The sequence below is a fragment of the Ranitomeya imitator genome, chromosome 3 (assembly GCF_032444005.1).
Source record: "Ranitomeya imitator isolate aRanImi1 chromosome 3, aRanImi1.pri, whole genome shotgun sequence".
Lineage (NCBI taxonomy): Eukaryota > Metazoa > Chordata > Amphibia > Anura > Dendrobatidae > Ranitomeya > Ranitomeya imitator.
This window is the reverse complement of record NC_091284.1, coordinates 210,914,333-210,932,684: the sequence shown is the minus strand read 5'-3', so window position 1 is coordinate 210,932,684 and position 18,352 is coordinate 210,914,333. Positions and strand designations below refer to the sequence as shown.

At 46.4% G+C, this 18,352-nt stretch overlaps 1 protein-coding gene across 1 annotated transcript in view; it reads right to left on the bottom strand.

The window, feature by feature from the left end:
- LOC138671576 (uncharacterized) overlaps nt 1-18,001 on the bottom strand; it is an 83,560-nt gene extending 65,559 nt beyond the window's left edge. Inside the window, exons 1-2 of the mRNA XM_069759755.1 lie at nt 17,909-18,001; nt 14,326-14,452 (exon numbers count right to left, since the gene is read on the bottom strand). Coding sequence (XP_069615856.1) covers nt 14,326-14,452; nt 17,909-18,001 — 220 coding nt within the window. The remainder of the gene's footprint in view (nt 1-14,325; nt 14,453-17,908) is intronic.
- Nucleotides 18,002-18,352: the final 351 nt, after the last annotated feature.

The following is an 18,352-nucleotide window of genomic DNA, read 5'->3' as shown; positions in this document are numbered from 1 at the left end:
TGAGAGGAATTGATGCTACGCCTTTGGCCAAGAATAAGCCTCAGTACTGGACTCAATTGACCATGTGCATGGCTCCTGCACATCAGGAGGATATTCGCTTTTTGGTGTTGCATAATCTGCATGATGTGTTCGTTTTGGGGTTGCCATGGCTACATGTCCATAATCCAGTGTTGGATTGGAAATCTATGTCTGTGTCCAGCTGGGGTTGTCAGGGGGTACATGGTGATGTTCCATTGCTGTCAATTTCGCCTTCTACTCTTCTGAAGTCCCTGAGTTTTTATCAGATTACCGGGATGTATTTGAAGAGCCCAAATCTGGTGCCCTACCTCCTCATAGGGATTGCGACTGTGCTATTAATTTGATTCCTGGTAGTAAGTTTCCTAAGGACCGTCTGTTTAATTACTCTGTGCCAGAGCACGCCGCTATGCGGAGTTATATAAAGGAGTCCTTGGAGAAGGGTCATATTCGTCCGTCGTCGTCACCATTGGGAGCAGGGTTCTTTTTTGTGGCCAAGAAGGATGGTTTTTGAGACCTTGTATTGATTACCGCCTTCTTAATAAGATCACAGTCAAATTTCAGTATCCTTTGCCGCTGCTGTCTGATTTATTTGCTCGGATTAAGGGGGCTAGTTGGTTCACCAAGATAGATCTTCGTGGTGCGTATAATCTTGTGCGAATTAAACAGGGTGATTGAATGGAAAACGGCATTTAATACGCCCGAGGGCCATTTTGAGTACCTGGTTATGCCATTCGGGCTTTCTAATGCTCCATCTGTGTTTCAGTCCTTTATGCATGACATCTTCCGAGAGTACCTGGATAGATTCATGATTGTATATTTGGATGACATTTTGGTCTTTTCGGATGATTGGGAGTCTCATGTGAAGCAGGTCAGAATGGTGTTCCAGGTCCTTCGTGCGAATTCCTTGTTTGTGAAGGGGTCAAAGTGTCTCTTTGGAGTTCAGAAGGTTTCATTTTTGGGTTTCATTTTTTCCCCTTCTACTATCGAGATGGACCCTGTTAAAGTTCAGGCCATTTACGATTGGACTCAGCCAACATCTGTGAAGAGCTTGCAGAAATTCCTGGGCTTTGCTAATTTTTATCGTCGCTTCATCGCTAATTTTTCCAGTATTGCTAAACCGATGACTGATTTGACCAAGAAAGGTGCTGATGTGGTCAATTGGTCCTCTGCGGCTGTAGAGGCTTTTCAGGAGTTGAAGGGTCGTTTTGCTGTGTTGTGCCAGCCAGATGTTTCGCTCTCTCTTCAGGTTGAGGTTGATGCTTCTGAAATTGGAGCAGGGGCTGTTTTGTCGCAAAGAAGTTCTGATGGCTCGGTGATGAAACCCTGTGCCTTCTTTTCTAGAAAATTCTCGCCTGCTGAGCGCAATTATGATGTGGGCAATCGGGAGTTGTTGGCCATGAAGTGGGCATTTGAGGAGTGGCGACATTGGCTTGAAGGAGCTAAACATCGCGTGGTGGTCTTGACGGATCACAAGAATTTGACTTATCTCGAGTCTGCCAAACGGTTGAATCCTAGACAGGCTCGATGGTCGCTCTTTTTCTCCCGTTTTGATTTTGTGGTTTCATACCTTCCGGGATCTAAGAATGTGAAGGCAGACACCCTGTCGAGGAGTTTTGTGCCTGACTCTCCGGGTGTTCCGGAGCCGGCCGGTATTCTTAAAGAAGGGGTAATTTTGTCTGCCATTTCCCCTGATTTGCGGCGTGTGCTGCAAAAGTTTCAGGCTGATAGACCTGACCGTTGTCCTACGGAGAAACTGTTTGTCCCTGATAGATGGACTAGTAGAGTTATCTCTGAGATTCATTGTTCAGTGTTGGCTGGTCATCCTGGAATCTTTGGTACCAGAGATTTGGTGGCTAGATTCTTTTGGTGGCCTTCTTTGTCACGGGATGTGTTGTGAATTCTGTGGCTGAGTTCACTTCTGTGGTCACAAGTGGTATTGCAGTCTCTGGGCTTCCTCCCTCAGGTGTTTTGGTGAGCTCGTTGGCTGCCTTGCTATTTAGCTCCACCTGAGTCTGTCTTCCTTGCTCCTTGTCAATGTTCCAGTGTTGGATCTGAGCTACTGCATCTTTCCTTGGGCCTGCTGCTCTGCTAGATAAGTGCTTCTAGTTTGTTTTCTGTTTTTTCTGTCCAGCTTGCTATTAACTTTTGCTGGAAGCTCTGAGAAGCAAAGGGGTGCACCGCCGTGCTGTTAGTTCGGCACGGTGGGTCTTTTTGCCCCTTTGCGTGGTTTTCGTTTTAGGGTTTTTTGTAGACTGCATAGTTCTCTTTGCTATCCTCGCTCTGTCTAGAATATCGGGCCTCACTTTGCTGAATCTATTTCATTCCTACGTTTGTCTTTTCATCTTGCTAACAGTCATTATATGTGGGGGGCTGCCTATTCCTTTGGGGTATTTCTCTGAGGTAAGTCAGGCTTGTATTTCTATCTTCAGGCTAGTCAGCTCCTCAGGCAGTGCCGAGTTGCATAGGTAGTTGATAGGCGCAATCCACTGCTGCTTATAGTTGTGTGAGGATAGATCAGGTACTGCAGTCTACAGAGATTCCACGTCTCAGAGCTCGTCCTATTGTTTTTGGTTATTGCCAGATCTCTGTATGTGCGCTGATTACTGCACGCTGTGTTGCCTGATTGCCGGCCATAACAGTACAAGGAGCCCTCCAATGATTTCCAATAGAGGGAAAAAAGAAATCCTGACATCATTTTTTTTTCTTAGCTCTGTCTTCAGTCTTTTTTTTCCCCTAGACATTAGAGTGCTTCAGGACACAGCTGTGGACATGGATATTCAGGCTCTGTGCTCCTCAATGGATAATCTCGTTGTAAATGTACAAAAGATTCAAGATACTATTGATCAGAAATCGATGCTAGAACCAAGAATTCCGATTCCTGATTTGTTTTTTGGTGACAGAACTAAGTTCCTGAGCTTCAGAAATAATTGTAAGCTATTTTTGGCCTTGAAACCTCATTCTTCTGGTAATCCTATTCAACAGGTTTTGATTATTATTTCTTTTTTGCGCGGCGACCCACAGGACTGGGCGTTTTCTCTTGCACCAGGAGATTCTGCATTGAGTAATGTTGATGCATTTTTCCAGGCGCTGGGATTGCTTTACGATGAGCCTAATTCAGTGGATCAAGCTGAGAAAAATCTGCTGGCTTTATGCCAGGGTCAGGATGATGTAGAAGTATATTGTCAGAAATTTAGGAAATGGTCAGTACTCACTCTGTGGAATGAATCTGCACTAGCGGCTTTGTTCAGAAAGGGTCTCTCTGAAGCTCTTAAGGATGTAATGGTGGGATTTCCTATGCCTGCTGGTTTGAATGAGTCTATGTCCTTGGCCATTCAGATCGGTCGTCGCTTGCGCGAGCGTAAATCTGTGCACCATCTGGCGGTATTGTCTGAGAGTAAGCCTGAGCCTATGCAGTGCGACAGGACTATGACTAAAGTAGAACGGCACGAACACAGACGTCTGAACAGACTGTGTTTCTATTGTGGTGATTCTACTCATGCTATTTCTAATTGTCCTAAACGCACTAGGCGGTTCGATAGCTCTGCCGTTATTGGTACTGTACAGTCCAAATTCCTTTTGTCCATTACCTTAATGTGCTCTTTGTCATCATATTCTGTCATGGCGTTTGTGGATTCAGGCGCTGCCCTGAATCTGATGGATTTGGATTATGCTAAACGTTGTGGATTTTTCTTGGAGCCTTTGCGGTGTCCTATTCCGTTGAGAGGAATTGATGCTACACCTTTGGCCAAGAATAAGCCTCAGTACTGGGCCCAGCTGACCATGTGCATGGCTCCTGCACATCAGGAAGTTATTCGCTTTTTGGTACTGCATAATTTGCATGATGTGGTCGTGTTGGGGTTGCCATGGCTACAAACCCATAATCCAGTATTGGATTGGAACTCTATGTCGGTAACCAGCTGGGGTTGTCAGGGAGTACATGGTGATGTTCCATTTTTGTCTATTTCGTCATCCATTCCTTCTGACATCCCAGAGTTCTTGTCGGACTTTCAGGATGTATTTGAAGAGTCCAAGTCTGATGCCCTACCTCCGCATAGGAATTGTGATTGTGCTATCGATTTGATTCCTGGTAGTAAATTCCCTAAGGGTCGTTTATTTAATTTGTCCGTACCTGAACACACCGCTATGCGCAGTTATGTGAAGGAGTCCCTGGAGAAGGGACATATTCGCCCATCGTCGTCACCATTGGGAGCAGGGTTCTTTTTTGTAGCCAAGAAGGATGGTTCGCTAAGACCGTGTATTGATTACCGCCTTCTTAATAAGATCACTGTTAAGTTTCAGTATCCCTTGCCATTGATTTCTGACTTGTTTGCTCGGATTAAGGGGGCTAGTTGGTTTACTAAGATTGATCTTCGTGGTGCGTATAATCTGGTGAGAATCAGGCAGGGAGATGAATGGAAAACGGCATTTAATACGCCCGAGGGTCATTTTGAGTATCTGGTGATGCCGTTCGGACTTGCCAATGCTCCATCTGTTTTTCAGTCTTTTATGCATGACATTTTCCGTGAGTATCTGGATAAATTCTTGATTGTTTACTTGGATGACATTTTGATCTTCTCAGATGATTGGGAGTCTCATGTGAAGCAAGTCAGAATGGTTTTCCAGGTACTGCGTGCTAATTCCTTGTTCGTGAAGGGATCAAAGTGTCTCTTCGGTGTGCAGAAAGTTTCATTTTTGGGGTTCATCTTTTCCCCTTCTACTATCGAGATGGATCCGGTTAAGGTTCAGGCCATCCAGGATTGGACTCAGCCGACATCTCTAAAAGGTCTGCAGAAATTCCTGGGCTTTGCTAATTTTTATCGTCGCTTCATCTGTAATTTTTCTAGCATTGCCAGACCATTGACCGATTTGACCAAGAAGGGTGCTGATTTGGTTAATTGGTCTTCTGCTGCCGTGGAAGCTTTTCAGGAGTTGAAGCGTCGTTTTTGCTGTGCCCCTGTGTTGTGTCAACCTGATGTTTCTCTTCCGTTCCAGGTCGAGGTTGATGCTTCTGAGATTGGTGCAGGGGCGGTTTTGTCACAGAGAGGTTCTGGTTGCTCAGTGTTCAAACCATGTGCTTTCTTTTCCAGGAAATTTTCTGCTGCTGAGCGTAATTATGATGTGGGCAACCGAGAGTTGCTGGCCATGAAGTGGGCATTCGAGGAGTGGCGTCATTGGCTTGAGGGTGCTAAGCATCGCGTGGTGGTTTTGACTGATCATAAGAACCTTACTTATCTTGAGTCTGCCAAGCGCTTGAATCCTAGACAGGCCCGTTGGTCGTTATTTTTTGCTCGTTTTGATTTTGTGATTTCATACCTTCCGGGCTCTAAAAATGTGAAGGCGGATGCTCTGTCTAGGAGTTTTGTGCCCGACTCTCCGGGGTTATCTGAGCCGGCGAGTATCCTCAAGGAAGGAGTCATTGTGTCTGCCATCTCCCCTGATTTGCGGAGAGTGTTGCAGAAATTTCAGGCTAATAAACCTGATCGTTGTCCGGCCGAGAAACTGTTCGTCCCTGATAGGTGGACTAGTAAAGTTATCTCTGAACTTCATTGTTCGGTGCTGGCCGGTCATCCAGGAATCTTTGGTACCAGGGAGTTGGTTGCTAGATCCTTCTGGTGGCCATCTCTGTCACGGGATGTGCGTGCTTTTGTGCAGTCCTGTGGAATTTGTGCTAGGGCTAAGCCCTGCTGTTCACGTGCCAGTGGGTTGCTTTTGCCCTTGCCGGTCCCGAAGAGGCCTTGGACACATATTTCGATGGATTTCATTTCTGACCTTCCCGTTTCTCAAAAAATGTCGGTCATTTGGGTGGTCTGTGATCGCTTTTCTAAAATGGTCCATCTGGTGCCCTTGGTTAAATTGCCTTCCTCCTCTGATTTGGTGCCTTTGTTCTTCCAGCATGTGGTTCGTTTACATGGCATTCCTGAGAATATTGTTTCTGACAGAGGTTCCCAGTTTGTCTCGAGGTTCTGGCGAGCCTTTTGTGGTAGGATGGGCATTGACCTATCTTTTTCCTCGGCCTTCCATCCTCAGACTAATGGCCAGACCGAACGAACCAATCAGACCTTGGAAACATATCTGAGATGTTTTGTTTCCGCTGACCAGGATGATTGGGTGTCATTTTTGCCGTTGGCTGAGTTCGCCCTTAATAATCGGGCCAGCTCGGCTACCTTGGTCTCTCCATTTTTCTGCAATTCTGGGTTCCATCCTCGTTTCTCTTCAGGACAGGTTGAGTCTTCGGACTGTCCTGGTGTGGATTATGTGGTGGACAGGTTGCAGCAGATCTGGACTCAGGTAGTGGACAATTTGACCTTGTCCCAGGAGAAGGCTCAGCTTTTCGCTAATCGCAGACGCCGTGTGGGACCCCGACTTCGTGTTGGGGATCTGGTTTGGTTATCTTCTCGTCATATTCCTATGAAGGTTTCCTCTCCTAAATTTAAACCTCGTTTTATTGGTCCGTATAGGATTTCTGAGATTCTCAATCCGGTGTCTTTTCGTCTGACCCTCCCAGACTCCTTTTCCATACATAATGTATTCCATAGGTCGTTGTTGAGGAGATACGTGGCACCTATGGTTCCATCTGTGGAGCCTCCTGCCCCTGTTTTGGTGGAGGGGGAATTGGAGTATATTGTGGAGAAGATTTTGGATTCTCGTGTCTCTAGACGGAAACTCCAGTATCTGGTCAAATGGAAGGGTTATGCTCAGGAAGATAATTCCTGGGTTTTTGCCTCTGATGTCCATGCCCCAGATCTTGTTCGTGCCTTTCATGTGGCTCATTCTGGTCGGCCTGGGGGTTCTGGTGAGGGTTCGGTGACCCCTCCTCAAGGGGGGGGTACTGTTGTGAATTCTGTGGCTGAGTTCACTTCTGTGGTCACAAGTGGTATTGCAGTCTCTGGGCTTCCTCCCTCAGGTGTTTTGGTGAGCTCGTTGGCTGCCTTGCTATTTAGCTCCACCTGAGTCTGTCTTCCTTGCTCCTTGTCAATGTTCCAGTGTTGGATCTGAGCTACTGCATCTTTCCTTGGGCCTGCTGCTCTGCTAGATAAGTGCTTCTAGTTTGTTTTCTGTTTTTTCTGTCCAGCTTGCTATTAACTTTTGCTGGAAGCTCTGAGAAGCAAAGGGGTGCACCGCCGTGCTGTTAGTTCGGCACGGTGGGTCTTTTTGCCCCTTTGCGTGGTTTTCGTTTTAGGGTTTTTTGTAGACTGCATAGTTCTCTTTGCTATCCTCGCTCTGTCTAGAATATCGGGCCTCACTTTGCTGAATCTATTTCATTCCTACGTTTGTCTTTTCATCTTGCTAACAGTCATTATATGTGGGGGGCTGCCTATTCCTTTGGGGTATTTCTCTGAGGTAAGTCAGGCTTGTATTTCTATCTTCAGGCTAGTCAGCTCCTCAGGCAGTGCCGAGTTGCATAGGTAGTTGATAGGCGCAATCCACTGCTGCTTATAGTTGTGTGAGGATAGATCAGGTACTGCAGTCTACAGAGATTCCACGTCTCAGAGCTCGTCCTATTGTTTTTGGTTATTGCCAGATCTCTGTATGTGCGCTGATTACTGCACGCTGTGTTGCCTGATTGCCGGCCATAACAGGGATGTGCGTTCTTTTGTGCAGTCCTGTGGGACTTGTGCTCGGGCTAAGCCCTGCTGTTCTCGTGCCAGTGGGTTGCTTTTGCCCTTGCCGATCCCAAAGAGGCCCTGGACGCATATTTCCATGGATTTTATTTCTGATCTCCCTGTTTCTCAAAAGATGTCGGTCATTTGGGTGGTTTGTGATCGCATCTCTAAGATGGTCCATTTGGTACCCTTATCTAAATTGCCTTCCTCCTCTGATTTGGTGCCTTTGTTTTTCCAGCATGTGGTTCGTTTGCATGGCATTCCAGAGAACATCGTCTCGGACAGAGGTTCCCAGTTTGTTTCGAGGTTTTGGTGGTCCTTTTGCGCTAAGATGGGCATTGATTTGTCTTTTTCTTCGGCTTTCCATCCTCAGACTAATGGCCAAACCGAACGAACTAATCAGACTTTGGAGACATATCTGAGATGCTTTGTTTCTGCTGATCAGGATGATTGGGTGTCCTTTTTGCCTTTGGCTGAGTTCGCCCTTAATAATCGGGCCAGCTCGGCTACTTTAGTTTCTCCTTTTTTCTGTAATTCTGGTTTCCATCCTCGTTTCTCTTCAGGGGAGGTTGAGCCTTCGGACTGTCCTGGTGTGGATACGGTGGTGGACAGGTTGCAGCAGATTTGGACTCATGTGGTGGACAATTTGACATTGTCCCAGGAGAAGGCTCAACGTTTCGCTAACCGCCGGCGCTGTGTTGGTCCCCGACTTCGTATTGGGGATTTGGTTTGGTTGTCATCTCGTCATGTTCCTATGAAGGTTTCCTTTCCTAAGTTTAAGCCTCGTTTCATTGGGCCATATAAGATTTCTGAAGTTCTTAATCCTGTGTCATTTCGTTTGGACCTTCCAGCTTCTTTTGCCATCCATAATGTGTTCCATAGGTCGTTGTTGCGGAGATACGTGGCGCCTATGGTTCCCTCCGTTGATCCTCCTGCCCCGGTGTTGGTCGAGGGGGAGTTGGAGTATGTGGTGGAGAAGATTTTGGATTCTCGTGTTTCGAGACGGAAACTCCAGTACCTGGTCAAGTGGAAGGGTTATGGTCAGGAAGATAATTCCTGGGTTTTTGCCTCTGATGTTCATGCTGCCGATCTTGTTCGTGCCTTTCATTTGGCTCATCCTGATCGACCTGGGGGCTCTGGTGAGGGTTTGGTGACCCCTCCTCAAGGGGGGGTACTGTTGTGAATTCTGTTGTCGAACTCCCTCCTGTGGTCGTGAATGGTACTTCGGCGAGTTCTGTCTATGGGCTACCTCTGGTGGCTATGAGTGAAGCTGCTGCTTCTGAGGTTCCTTACACAGGTGACGTGGTTTATCCTTTGGTTGGCTGCTCTATTTAACTCCTCTCAGATCGTTACTCCATGCCAGCTGTCAATGTTTTTGCATTGGTTCAGTTCGCTCCTGGATCTCTCTGGTGACCTGCCTTCTCCTGCAGAAGCTAAGTTCCTGATAGTCATTATTTGTTCACTGTTTTCTTGTCCAGCTGGTTATCATGATTTTGTCTTGCTAGCTGGAAGCTCTGGGATGCAGAGTGGCCCCTTTTTGCACACTCTGCGTGGTCATTTGTAGGTTTTTGTGCTGATCGCAAAGTTACCTTTCCTATCCTCTGTCTATTTAGTAAGTCTGGCCTCCCTTTGCTGAAACCTGTTTCATTTCTGCGTTTGTGACTTTCATCTTTACTCACAGTCAATATATGTGGGGGGCTTCCTTTACCTTTGGGGAATTTCTCTGAGGCAAGGTAGGCTTTATTTTCTATCTCTAGGGCTAGATAGTTCTTAGGCTGTGACGAGGCGCCTAGGTCTGGTCAGGAGCGCTCCACGGCTATTTCTAGTGTGTGATAGGATTAGGGCTTGCGGTCAGCAGAGCTCCCACATCCCAGAGCTCGTCCTGTATGAGGTTTAACTATCAGGTCATTCCAGGTGCTCCTAACCACCAGGTCATAACAGAGTAGCATCATTATTTGTTAATTGTTTAAACTTGGTGGTGAGACATATTCTGAGTTTGTAATAGTTGTAGCACCGTGCTATTTTACAGGAAAGATAACACATGTCCATTGTCTTTTGCCATTGCAAACCCCTGTTTGCATCTTCCTCGTTCCCTTCATTCCTTTCCTTCTAATAAATCAACCTTTTGTTGTTTGCACCTCATCTTGTGTACAGTAGTCTTACTGCACAGTGGTGGTCACCCAGCCATCGCTTCACTGCTGCCATATGTGACCCTATTACTGCACCTGATACCCCAATACTGAGCCGCTGCTGCCATATGTGACCCTATTACTGCACCTGATACCCCAATACTGAGCCGCTGCTGCCGTATGTGACCCTATTACTTCCCCTGATACCCCAATACTGGGCCGCTGCTGCCATATGTGACCCTATTACTGCACCTGATACCCCAATACTGAGCCACTGCTGCCGTATGTGACCCTATTACTGCCCTTGATGCCCCAATACTGAGCTGCTGCTGCCATATGTGATCCTATTACTGCCCCTGATATCCCCAATACTGAGCTGCTGCTGCTGCCGTATATGACCCTATTACTGCCCCTGATACCCCAATACAGAGAGCTGCTGCTGCCATATGTGTCCCTATTACTGCCCCTGATACCCCAATACTGAACCCCTACTGCCGTATGTGTCCTTATTACTGGCCCTGATACCCCAATAATGAGCCGCTGCTGCCGTATGTGTCCCTATTGCGGCACCTGATACCCCAATACTGAGCCGCTGCTGCCGTATGTGTCCCTATTACTGCACCTGCTGTGTGGTTCTGTGTGCCCTCTAAATTCTAAAGCACCCCTCTATAATATAGTATTGCCGGGTGCAAGTGCCCTAGAAAACAGTGCCCATATTTTGTCCCTTAGAAAGTAATATTGCCATGTGTGCTCCTTTAACAGTCACAGTGACCTGGGTTTCCCTATAATGAGTGCCCACTTTACATTTAATAATGTCCTGAGTCTGCCCCCTGTACAGCTCTCCTATACACAGTATGATGCTCTCTTATACACAGTATACTTACCCCTTAGTAGCCTCCAAACTGTTTGATGGCTCCAACACTGTAATCCCCACACTGTATAATGCCCCTCTAGATAGCCTCTTTATAGTATAATGCACCAGATAGTCCTCAATATAGTATAATGCACTCCCCATAGGCCTACTCTATATTGCATAATGCACTCCCCATAGGCAGACCCTAAAGTATAAGGTAGCACCCCGCAGGCAGACCCTGTAGTATAAAGCAGCACCCCTATAGGCAGACCCTGAAGTATTAGACAGCACCCCTATAGGCAGACCCTGCAGTATAAGGTAGCACCCCTTTAGGCAGCCCCTGTACTATAAGGCAGCACCTCCATAGGCAGACCTGGTACTATAAGGCAGCACCCCATAGGCAGACCCTGTACTATAAGGCAGCACCCCCATAGGCAGACCCTGTACTATAAGGCAGCACCCCTATAGGCAGACCCTGTGGTATAAGACAGTACCCCATATGCAGATCCTGTAGTATAAGACAGCACCCCCCATAGGCAGACCCTGTAGTATTAGGCAGACCCCCCATAGGCAGACCAGGTATTATTAGGCAGACTCCTATAGGCAGACCCAGTAGCATTAGGCAGACCCCCCATAGGCAGACCCTGTAGTATTAGGCAGACCCCCCATAGGCAGATCCTGTATTATAAGGCAGCACCCTTCAAAAAAATAAATAAATACTCACCTCTCTTCTTCCTGGTTCCTGCGCTGCTCTGAGCTCCCGCTTGTCTGCTGACAGCGGGTGCCGGGCAGTGACTTCATCGCTCCCCCGTCAGCGTCGCCGATGTCAGACGCTGACAGGGGGATGATGGGGGAAGGAGCACAGCGCTCCTTCCCTCATCATTGCGGTCAGCTGTATCGGCTAAATGCCGGTGCAGCTGACTGTTGTGAATTCTGCTCTTGGGCTCCCTCTGGTGGTTGTTGATGGTAATGCTGTTATTCCTGAGCAGCAGTCTTGGACAGGTGTTTCTGCTAATTGCAATTCTGACTGGGGTATTTAGCTGTGCAGGACTCTTTAGTCCTTGCCAGTAGTCAATGTTCCTTTGGAAGTGTTGGTCCTCTGCCTGGCCTCTCCTGCTTGCTGCCATCTCAGCAAAGATAAGTGTTTGCTTCATTTTTTAGACACACGACTGTGTTTTTATTTTCTGTGCTGATTTTGTTTCTATTTTGTTCCTGCTAGACTGTGCCTGTTGTTTTTCTCAGTCTTTTTGGATTCGCTGGAGTCGCAGATATACTCTCCACATCTTTAGTTAGGTGGTGGAGTTTTTGTATTTTTCTGCTGTGGATATTTTGTAGTGTTTTATGCTGACCGCGTGGTATCCTGTACTATCCTTTCCTATCTAGGAAGAAGTGGCCTCCTTTGCTTATCCCTGTTTTCTGTATGCGTGTGTCTTTTCCTCTCCTTCTCACAGTCATTATTTGTGGGGGGCTACCTATCCTTTGGGGGTCTACTCTGAGGCAAGAGAGTTTTCCTATTTCCATCTTTAGGGATATTTAGTTCTCCGGCTGTGTCGAGGTGTCTAGGTCTGGTTAGGCACACCCCACGGCTACTTCTAGTTGCGGTGTTAGGATCAGGGTTTGCGGTCAGTAAAGTTACCACTGCTCCAGCGAAGGTCATTTCATGCTGCTCCAAGGCCACCTGATCATAACAGCTGACCCTACGATGACAGGTGGGGGGCCCGCTGCTGGCACCAGGCTCCCCCGCTTGCTCAAGGGCCCCTGAGCCTCCGGCTGCAGAGCAGGGAGATCAATTCTCCCTGCTCTCCGCAAAAGGTAACTGCACAGTTACAGCAGCGTAGCTTTGGGTGGGCCCCCTCTGAGCACTGGGCCCGGGGCGCCCGCACCCTCTGCCCTCTGGTAGCTACGCTACTGATGAGGCCCTTTGATGTTTGGTTGCAAGCTTGCATATCTTGGTCAAAATATATCAAACAATAATTCACATATTAGGGAGTGCTGGCCAGCCCACCTGATCAAATAGTAATGGCGTGACTATTAGGCTGTAAACCAGACACTATGCATTACCTGCATGTGAACAACGCCCTATACAAGCCTCTATTGTACAATTATATTCTAAGCAGTCACCCCCTCCATGCCTGTGAGTGGCTGTCTTGTTAGTATTTTGCACCTGTGTTGCCGACATCTTTGCTACACGTGTTGGCTGCATCCTGTAGTGCATTTACTCAGTGTCCTGGGCAGGTAAGCGGTGCTGCCCTTTTTCAGCTGTATTAATATCATTCCTCACAACTTCCCACACAATATGTTGCCCCTACAGTTTTCTGCTATATACCGTATATACTCGAGTATAAGCCGAGATTTTCAGCCCAAATTTTTGGGCTGAAAGTGCCCCTCTCGGCTTATACTCGAGTCAATGTGGGTGGCAGGGTCGCCGGGTGAGGGGGTGAAGGCGCTGAGGCATACTTACCTAGTCCCAGCGATCCTCGCGCTGTCCCTGCCGTCCCACGGGCTTCTGTGCTGCAGCTTCTTCCCCTCTTCAGCGGTCACGTGGGACCGCTCATTAGAGATATGAATAAGCGGCTCCACCTCCCATAGGGGCGGAGCCGCCTATTCATTCCTCTAATCAGCGGTGCCGGTGACCGCTGACAGGAAGAGCTGCGGCACCGAAGACCAGGCAGAGGGACAGCGCGAGGATCGCCAGGACTAGGTAAGTATAGCATATTCACCTGTCCTCGTTCCAGCCGCCGGGCGCCGCTCCATCTTCCCGGCCGGCGCCTCCATCTTCCCGGCGTCTGCGCTCTGACTGTTCAGGCAGAGGGCGCGATGACGCATACAGTGTGCGCGGCGCCCTCTGCCTGATCAGTCAGAGCAGAGACGCCGGGAAGATGGAGGCGCCGGAACGAGACGCCGGGAGCTGCAATCAAGGGAGGTGAGTATGTGGTTTTTTTTTTTATTGCAGCAGCGGCGGCAGAGATTTCTATGGGGCACAATGAACGGTGCAGAGCACCGTATATGGCACAGCAATGGGGCATAATGAACGGTGCAAAGCACCGTATATGGCACAGCAATGGGGCACAATGAACGGTGCAGAGCACCGTATATGGCACAGGAATGGGGCACAATGAACGGTGCAGAGCACCGTATATGGGCACAGATATGGGGCACAATGAACGGTGCAGAGCACCGTATATGGCACAGCAATGGGGCACAATGAACGGTGCAGAGCACTGTATATGGCACAGCAATGGGGCACAATGAACGGTGCAGAGCACCGTATATGGCACAGCAATGGGGCACAATGAACGGTGCAGAGCACCGTATATGGCACAGCAATGGGGCACAATGAACGGTGCAGAGCACTGTATATGGCACAGCAATGGGGCACAATGAACGGTGCAGAGCACCGTATATGGCACAGCTATGGGGCACAATGAACGGTGCAGAGCACTATATGGGGCACAGCTATGGGGAAATAATGAACGGTGCAGAGCACTATATGGCACAGCTATGGGGAAATAATGATCTATTTTTATTTTTGAAATTCACCGGTAAATGCTGCATTTCCACCCTAGGCTTATACTCGAGTCAATAAGTTTTCCCAGTTTTTTGTGGCAAAATTAGGGGGGTCGGCTTATACTCGGGTCGGCTTATACTCGAGTATATACGGTATACTGATTACAATGAAAAAGCACAAATACTGGAGAAAAAAAGCACAAATACTGCTCACCTTGCCTCATTTCTCCAATGTGCTGCTCCGGTCTATCCTGTTTGGGAACTAAGGCTCTGTGCATCAAACATAATACAGTGGGGAAAATAAGTGTTTGATACACTAAAGATTTTGCAAGTTTTTCTATCTACAAAGAATGGAGAGGTCTATAATTTTTATCGTAGGTACACTTCAACTGTGAGAGTCAGAATCTAAACATATAAACCAGACTATAACACTGTATGATTTTTAAATATTGAAATTGCATTTTATTGCATGAAATAAGTATTTGATCACCTACAAATCAGCAAGAATTCTGGCTCTCAGAGCTGTTAGTTTTTCTTTAAGAAGCCCACCTACTCTCCACTCATTAGCATTACCTGTATTAATGGCACCTGTTTGAACTCGTTAACTGTATAAAAAACACCTGTCCACACACTCAACCAATCACACTCCATCCTTTCCAAGACCAAGGCCAAAACCAAAAAGCTGTCTAAGGACATTGGGGACAAAATTGAAGACCTGCACAAGGCTGGGATGGTGTAGAGGATAATAGGCATGCAGCTTGGTGAGAAAGCAACAACTGTTAGCACAATTATTAGAAAATGGAAGAAACACAAGATGACTGTCAATCTTCCTCGGTCTGGGGCTCCATGTAGTATCTCCCCTCGTGGGGTAAGGATGATTTTGAAAAAGGTAAGGAATCAGCCCAGATCTACATGGTAAGACCTGGTCAATGACCTGAAGAGAGCCGGGACGACAGTCTCAGGGTATGTGCACACGTTCAGGATTTCTTGCAGAAATTTCCTGACAAAAACCGGACATTTCTGCTAGAAATCCGCATGCATTTTTGCGCGTTTTTTTTTCGTGTTTTTTTCCAGAGCTTTCCCAATGCTTTAAATATCGGGGAAAAATGCAAGAAACCTCCAAAATTAATGAACATGCTGCTTTTTTTACCGCGATGCTTTCTTCTCGCGGAAAAAAAACGCATCATGTGCACAAACATTGTGTAATGCATTCTAAATGATAGGATGCATATGTATGTGTTTTTTATGCGTTTTTATCGCGTTTTTATAGCGAAAAAATGCAAAAAATCCTGAACGTGTGCACATACCCTCAAACGAATTGTTAGTAACACACTACGCTGTCATGGATTAAAATCCTATGTAACCTATCATCAGCCAAACACAATTGTGCCAATTAAAGTAAATTAAAGATTAAGGGCAACTTATCAAGCAATATTTGTCCATATTGCAGCTATACACAGGGTGGGACATTTATATATACACCTAAATAAATGGGAGTGGTTGTTGATATCAACTTCCTGTTTGTGGCACATTAGTATATGGGAGGGCAAAATCTTTTCAAGATGGGTGGTGACCATGGTGGCCATTTTGAAGTCGGCCATTTTAGATCGAACTTTATTTTTCCCAATGGGAAGAGGATCATGTGACACATTAACCTTATTGAGAATTTCACAAGAAAAACAATGGTATGCTTGATTTTAACACAACTTTATCCTTTCATGAGTTATTTACAAGTTTATGACCACTTATAAAATGTGTTCAAAGCGCTGCCCATTGTGTTGGATTGTCAATGCAACCCTCTTCTCCCACTCTTGACACACAGATAGCAGCACAGCAGAAGAAATGCTAGCACAGGCTTAAGGTATCCATTGTTTCGGATGCTGGGGTCATCTGAAGGCAATTGTCTATGCTGTGAAGATGCGAGATGTGCAGCATCTCAAACAATGGATACTGGAAGCTTGTGCAAGCATTTTTTTTTTTTGCAATCGCTGTTATTTGGTAAATAACGGCGATTACAAGACAGGGAAGGGTAAAAACCGATTCGAATCATGTTCTCTGGGATCTCAACTACCCCCAATAGCCAAGACCCTGGAGATTTTATGACACTGGGGGGCGCTATACACTTATTTCTCAGCGTGGTGAGGAATAAGGCCCTTAACTGCCGCTGTTTAAAGGCGTATCGGCGGTCATTAAGTGGTTAAGTAGCTTCACTGGAGAGTCAGTGTGTGTTGTGGTTTTGGAGAGAGCAAGTCTACAAATGGCAGCTCTAGGCAGAGCTGAATACACCTGTGGTCTGAGCAAGTGAATTTCTCAGACAAGTGGACTTTGTCGTATGTCATCTTTTTCTTTTACCTTTATGCCAGAAAGGCTGTTTATTTTGCTGAACCCTGCTGTGGTCTATGCTGTCCATAATAAACTAGCGGATGATTCACCACAAGAAATGTTCCTGTGTCTACCCTAGGAAGCAGCTGAGTGTGTCGACCCCTCACAATGTACAGTGGGTACGGAAAGTATTCAGATCCCTTTAAATTTTTCACTCTTTGTTTCATTGCAGCCATTTGGTAAATTCAAAAAAGTTGATTTTTTCACATTAATGTACACTATGCACCCCATCATGACTGGAAAAAAACAGAAATGTAGAAATTTTAGCAAATTTAATAAAAAAGAAAAACTGAAATATCACACAGGGAAAAATTTAAAGGGGTATAAATACTTTCCGTACCCATTGTATATAATTTAAGTAGAGGCCATTAAGCCAAGTATAAGTTGCATTAGTGCCATGACAAATAAATCTTATAGAGAATAAACAGAGAAATTAAATTTAAATACCTGTATTCATCTCCACCTGTTGAAATGGCGCCAGGTCCCAACACGTTTTTTGGTGTATAGCCTTCCTCAGTGATGTGGGGTCAGACCAGCAGGAGGCACATTAAATATCAGCCAGTGCCAAGTAGGCTCCACAATCATGGGGAAGACTTTTGACTTGACAGATGTCCTGAAGGCAGTCATTGACACTTTCCACAAGGAGGCTAAGCCACAAAAGGTAATTTCTAAAGAAGCTGGTTGTTCACAGAGTGCTGTATCCAAGAAAATTAACGGAAAGTTGAGTGGAAGGAAAAAGTGTGGTAGAAAAAGGTGCACAAGCAACCAGGATAACTACAGCATTGAAATGATTGTTAAGAAAAGGCCATTCCAAAATTTGGGGCAGATTCACAAGGAGTGGACTGCTGCTGGAGTCATTGCTTCAAGAGCCACCACACACAGACGTATCCAGGACATGGGCTACAAGTGTCGCATTCCTTGTGTCAAGCCACTCATGACCAGTAGACAACACCTGAAGCATCTTACCTGGGCCAAGGAGAAAAAGAATTGGACTGTTGCTCAGTGGTCCAAGGTGCTGTTTTCAGAAAAAGTAAATTTTGCATTTCATTTGGAAATCAAGATCCTAGAATCTGGAGGAAGAGTGGAGAGGCACACAATCCAAGATGCTTGTGGTCTAATGTGAAGTATCGGCAATCAGTGATGGTTTGGGGAGCTATGTTATCTGCTGGTGTAGGTCCACTGTGTTTTATCAAAACCAAAGTCAGCTCAGCCGTCTACCAGGAGATTTTAGAGCACTTCATGCTTCCCTCTACTGACAAGCTTTTTGGAGATGGAAATGTTATTCTCCAGCAGGATTTGGCTCCTGTCCACACTGCCAAAAGTACTAATATCTGGTTTAAAAACAACAGTATCACTGTGGATGATTGGCCAGCAAACTCATCTGACCTTAACCCCATAGAGCAGTGATCCCCAACCTTTGTAACCTTGAGAGCCACATTCAGCTCTGCAAGAGGGTCATGAGCCACATCCAGCTCCTGCTCCCCAGTAGTGGCAACCAAAGCCCACATTACGGGTATAATGATAACCTAAGCTTTTCCACACAAATCACTCTGAAGCCTGCAATGTCTGACTTTCATTTGCTCATTTATATAGATTTTTTAGTTATTATTACTTTTGCCAGATTCAAGTTACTGTATTTCTGTGACCATTGTGGGCTTTTCTGTCATTAAACGAGGGGTACCAACAATTTTGACCACGTGTATGGTGCATAAGCATCCAGATCTGCTCTTCTGTGCAGAGCTACTCACAAAGTTCATCATTTTAAGATGGACTCTTCATACCAGTTTACTAAATCTGAAGCTAATTCACCAAGCTGGCAAACAGCCGTGAGCCCCAATTCATGGGACTGCGAGCCACAT